At 42.7% G+C, this 6,000-nt stretch overlaps 1 protein-coding gene across 1 annotated transcript; it reads left to right on the top strand.

Moving 5' to 3' along the window:
• The first annotated feature begins 512 nt into the window (after window positions 1-512).
• LOC100282242 (uncharacterized) lies at window positions 513-3,778 on the top strand. The gene is made up of 5 exons (NM_001155154.1): window positions 513-761; window positions 1,000-1,072; window positions 1,185-1,277; window positions 2,728-2,811; window positions 3,314-3,778. The coding sequence occupies exons 1-5, from the start codon at window positions 616-618 to the stop codon at window positions 3,467-3,469; spliced, it is 552 nt and encodes a 183-aa protein (NP_001148626.1). The 5' UTR covers window positions 513-615; the 3' UTR covers window positions 3,470-3,778.
• The last annotated feature ends 2,222 nt before the right edge of the window (window positions 3,779-6,000 follow it).

Below are 6,000 nucleotides of genomic sequence, written 5' to 3'. Positions count from 1 at the left end.
GCTTATAAACTTAGGAGTTGAGGTGCACTCTTTTTTCCTTTTTAGGATTTTCTCATGAGGTATGAGTTTTTACCTAAGAAGATTTTTAATGAGACGGCCATTACACTAACAGCTCCTAATAATCATTTCATATATGTGTTTGTGTAATATCCTGTGAACTAATTGTAATATCCTGTTATCATTTCATATTTGTATTAATCTGGTATTATCTTGTGAATTGACAAATGAATTCTGTTGTCTTAATATCTGTATATAATATGTTATTATGTCTAATGAATTTTGTTAAATATATGTATTTATGTTCTGCTCTAGTGTTGGTTCGGGTCAGTGGCTGGCCTGCTACGTTCAGGCCCACCGGACGGTCGGGTCGGCCCGATACTATTTATCTCTGTGCGTGCCGGGCTTAGGCATGTTCCTGGGCATGTAGGCCAGCACGATACGGCCTAGAGCATCATTGGGTCATGTCTAGCTTGACATTATTTATAGTTAGGCGAAACGGGTTTGGACCGGGTCTATGCCGGTGGCTGTTTGGACATCTGTTGACACACCCCACCCCGTTGCCAAGCGGCGCCAAACCAACGAGAGCACCCGGACCAGACGCCCAAGTCGATCGCCATGGCGATGAAGCCGGCGGCGGCGGCTCCCCCTACCCCGGCCGCGGCGCACAGCGTGTTCGTCTACGGCAGCCTGATGGCGGACGAGGTGGTCCGCACCATCCTCAAGCGCGTCCCGCCCGCCGCCCCGGCCCTCCTCCCAAACTAGTACGCCCGCTCGCCCCTCCATCCCTCCGCCTCCCCCCCGTCTTGGTGGTGGCCCTCGGTTCCCTGGGGGCGTCGCTTTCGTTTCCGTGTCGTCGTAGTTCGCTGTCGCAGTGCCGTGTGCACGCACGCTAACGAGAGGGATTTACGGTTTATATACTTATGTGCTTACTTCTGCAGTTCTGCTTGCAACCTGTAACTTCAGTTTTATTTGCTACGGTCATTTCTGTTTGTTTTGCAGCCACCGGTTCAACATCAAGGGCCGCATTTACCCGGCGATCCTGCCCGTTGAGAGCAAGAGAGTTGCTGGGAGGGTCTGTTGTTGATTACTCTTACTGTCACATGCTACGAGTGTTCGAGTCCAATCCTGATTTGCTTCTCTGTTTGCATTTATTTTACCACTACCTTAAATAACTGGTTCTGCAGGTTATCATGGGTGTTACTGATGAAGAGCTCCAGCTTCTTGACGCGTTTGAAGACGTGGAGTACACGAGGACAAGAGTTGAGATATCATTGGCTGTAAGTGCATCTGGCATTTTGGCCATTATTATATACAAGCAAATATTTCGGTGATTAGTGAAGCAAATGAAACTAACTACTCTAGTAGTGATCCAGTTGTTTCCATACTGCCTAACCGACATGATACAACATCATCAGTGTCGCTGTTTCTGCTCTAGAGCATCTCCATCAATACCTCAAACTGATATCTTAAATTGAAATATAGGGCCGCTCTACACAGTAAAAACTGAATATCTGGTACTTTCAACTTTATGATTGTATTCCAGGCAGAGCACAACATCCTTATGCATCCATTTCACATGTTAGGTGTAGCTGGTGTATTCGGCGGTTCCCTATTCAGTGCTATGCATGGTTCCTTGGTAACCTCTAGTTTGATCAGGGAAACCACTGAAAATGAGTCTGCTAATGAGGGTTACAAATTTGGTCAGGAAGAAGGCAAAGTATCCGATGCACATAGACTACTTATGCACATATGCACACATAAAATCCAGACCCTCCATCTAGAATCCAACGGCACCTGACTTTTGCAAAAAGAACCTCCCGCAACAGCTGCCAACGGTTGTTGCAAAAAGAACCTCCCGCAAAACCTGTTGGAGTACCGTTCGATTCAATATGTACGATCTCGATGTTATGTGTGCACATGTGCATTTCTTGGCTATGTGCATTCGATACTTTGCGCAGGAAGAATGTCTCATTTTATAAAATTTGGTCAAAAAATTATAGGGAATCGTCTCAAATGCATCAAATATACTAATCGTAGTGGGCTGTCCTATAATCTAGATTTGATGCTTTATTGTTGGAGCAGAAGTTTTTGTTGGTGCCCTAAATTCTATAAAATATACTCATTTTTAAATTATAGAGCATTTTTATGGGTCACACTTTTAGAGATGCTCTTGGGGGATGTTTGGTTAGCCTGGCTAAATTTTAGTTTGTGTCACATTAAATATTTGAATATCAATTATGAGTATTAAATATAGGTTTAATAAATTCGTCTCGTCTTTTAGTTTTTATTTGTAATTAATTTTATAATTAAACTATATTTAAACCCGTAATTATCATTCACACATTTTATGTGAGAGACTAAACTTTTGTGTGGAACCAGACACCCTCTTAGTCTTCTTCCCTGGAGTAGCAACTACAGTAGCATCTCTTAATGCGCCATTTCTTTCAAGCAACTACATTAGCATCTCTTGAGGCGCCATTTTTTTCATTACGAGATCCCATTCTCTATATGGTGTCGGATATCGGGTCGGTTATGAACGCCTTGTTCTCTACAAATTCTGCACGAATAATCATGCTTCCCTCTTCTGTCCATCCTTGGAATACCATCGTGGATCATTTTATAACTGGGAAGCCATCGTTCATTGTGTTTGTTTGCTGTTTTGCCCTGAATAGTGGCACTTCTTGCAGTCCGTTATTTCTCATCTAGAGATGTTGTTTTGCGTTGTAGGACTCTTCCGAGAACATGCTGGCTGACACTTACGTGTGGAGTGATGCAGAGGATCTCAATCTTTATGGAGAATGGGACTTTGAGGTGATATGACTTGTTTCCTGCAGTCCTGGGGTGTTAATGCTATGTGATTATCATGCTACGTGGATCATATCAAAATGATGAACTCTATCAGCTACTGCCGTCCTCGGGATCTAAAATTCTGTTGCAACCACGCACAATGAATGTAGTGATTTTCTCGCATATATAATACTCCCTTTGTCCCAAAATATAATTCGTTTTAGACTAAACACACATTTATTAATTAATCTACGGATGTAGTTTGTACTGCATTTATTGTCATTCGGATGATGAATGTGAGGACTAGAAAGAACTATATTTTAGAACGGAGGGAGTGGAGGGAGTACTGAAAACAGAGGCCTATTTCTGGCGACAACTCTTTATCAATACAGTAGTCCATGCCCCCATCTATCTGTTTCCATTACACCCATAGCCCAGAATGTGCTTATGTGCCCAAAATGTGGTAGGAGTATGTACAAATGTGACCTTGTGCTTTCTAACTACAAAGTTTATCTCCTCTCCACAGGAGTGGAAGAAACTGCACATGAAGGATTTCCTTGCGATGACGAACGGTTTCATGCACGAGCTCGAGCAGCCTGAATCGAAGACCCGGGTGGAGACCTACCAGGAATTCATGCAACAACAGGAACAGCCTGCGCCGGGGACCCAGGTGGAGGGTTGAGAGCTGCAATCCGCTGGCTGCTGATCTACATCTAGTCAATTCCCATGGAGGAATTGCATTGGCATTGGACTGTACCGTATCTAATAGGTCACCTATATCATTTGTGAAGATCAGGATTATCCGGTCTATAATAACTAAACATACAAATAAAATGTCCACCGAGGTTTCTGTTGATTCTTTATGTCATTGTTGACCCCATGGCTGCTGCTCAACTGCTGATGCGCGGTCTCTATAATTTGTGAAAGAAGATAGTGATTAACTTACATAATGCAATAGTTAAGTACATGTATATGAAACAGTTTTCCTTGAGATTTCTGTTGATTATTTTGTCGTTGTTCATCCCATGGCTGTTTGTGGAATATGATTAGGAGTAACCTGTGAGATAGAATAATTAAGTACAGCGATGAAGTTGTCACTGAGATTGTTGAACACATGGCTGGTGGTTGGTGACTGGTGCTGAACAGTTGATGCACGGTCTTTAGCAGTAACGGACTAAAAGGAATTCAGACGCCACCAAAATCTTACTACAAGCTTGCTTCTGGAACGTCGGATTCTTTTTAATTCAGCTATATTCGTCTTAAGTTGTGGCTGCAAAGACTGACACACTGTCTCTAACATCGTCCTTACCGTCTTATCTAAAAGATTCTCTATATTTTCTTATCCTCCAACAATGACCTCTATATTTCTTCCTCTATAAATAAATATCTATATTAAAAGTTCATAAGGAACAAACTACAGCCTTCTAATTACCGCACCACTTATTGATTTATGCTATATAAAAAATATATACTATAAATATATATAGTAATAATTTTAAAATAAAAATTGTGTCGAACTGGACCAACATTGTAGGCAGAGAAGACCGTCTAAGCACGGTACGGGCCTACTATAAATCACATCAGATCGAATTGTGACGCTATTAAATAAATCATACCTTAGATTGGCTCGCTAGATATAGCTCATTTAGTTATTTATAGTTCAGTACCAACTCCCTCTTCGTCCCTTCGTCCCTGGTCTCGCGAGTGTGAAAAAAACGAGAGGAAAAATTGTATCTTATCTAACTCCCCACCACATATACCTCGTCATTCACACTCAACTAATCTATAAGTTTAGATCGTGTTTAAATAACTATCTCATTAAACAATGTCTATATATATGATATTAAAAACTATAGCGATGCACGTGCAACTAACTAGGTGTATTATATATATTTTAGTTTTGCTACATATGTTGTTTAAAATGCTAAATAGATAGAGAAGAGGAGAGAAACTCTATATAGAGGATCCAATAGTGTACCCTAAATTTAGAAGATATATTCGATAGAGCTTCTATCCTAGTTTCACAATGTTGTTTTCAGTTTTTTGTACCAAACAGACCTTGATGAGACATCATCTCTTAAAAAATCGTTTTAGCATCTCCCGAGAGAAGCTGTCTTACCGTTTGTTTATGAAAACAGATTCAGCTCTACTAGTAAAACCTTTTTTGAAGCTAAAAAGTAACAAAAACTAATTTAAACAGCCCCTAATAGTATGCCCAACAACTTTATTGATCAACTCTGACAAAGATGGCTGAAATTGAAGATGAAAAATAGGGAGAAAATGTTCTCAATTCTCTGGAAGATGCTGGATTTGGGTCTGTTTATACAAGCATAGATCACGAGGAAAGCAACTATCATAATCAATTTTTTGAAACGATAACTATCATAATTTATATCGCTTGGTAATTGATCAACTTTAAAGCCTAATAGTTTTCACAAGGGATGTACATACTACGTATTCGAATTCACGTCTAAAAGGGTTGGGATCTTACTAAATTCCAAATTTGAGTCTGATTATTCAATATCTCGTCTGTATTCGATCTATATCTATATCCGTAATCTCGAAATTGGATATTTAAAACATCGATATCTGTTTAGATCTTCTCCAACACAAGCCGATAATATCCATATTATCTGATTCACGAGTGAAAGTATGAAATCAAATATGGGAGAGTAATATTCGTGTAGATTCGATCGACACCCTGGTTCCCTAGTTCTTACCGGTGCTCGAGGCCTCGAGCGCACAGGCCAGCCACATGGCGTCATCCAGGGTCGCCGGTTGCCGCAGCTCCACGTCGGTGAGCAGCGGATCGCGGAGACCGGCGGTAAAGAAGGCCACCTGCAGCGGCTCCGTCACGCCGTCGCATCTGTCCAGCAGCCTCAGGAACTCGTCCCGGTACTCCGCGACGGAGCCAGTGTGCCGCAGCCGGAGGAGCTCGCGGAGCGCGTACCCGCTCGTCGGGGCGCCGAAGCGGCGACGCACCGACTCGGCGAGCTGCGGCCAGGTAGGGACGCCGCGGTTGTGCTTGAGCAAGGAGTACCAGATCTGCGCCGCGCCGGTCATGTGGAAGGCCGCGAGGCACACCTTGTCGTCGTCCTCGGTCCGCTGCAGGCTGAAGAACAGCTCGAAGCGGTGGAGCCATATGGCGGGGTCGTCCGTGCCGTCGTACTCCGGTAAACGCAGCTCGAGTACTCCGGGGAACGCGGCCTGCTT

Source organism: Zea mays, chromosome 5 (assembly GCF_902167145.1).
Source record: "Zea mays cultivar B73 chromosome 5, Zm-B73-REFERENCE-NAM-5.0, whole genome shotgun sequence".
NCBI classification, from domain to species: Eukaryota; Viridiplantae; Streptophyta; class Magnoliopsida; order Poales; family Poaceae; genus Zea; species Zea mays.
The sequence above is the reverse complement of the archived record's forward strand: the minus strand, read 5'-3'. Positions and strand labels throughout refer to the sequence as shown.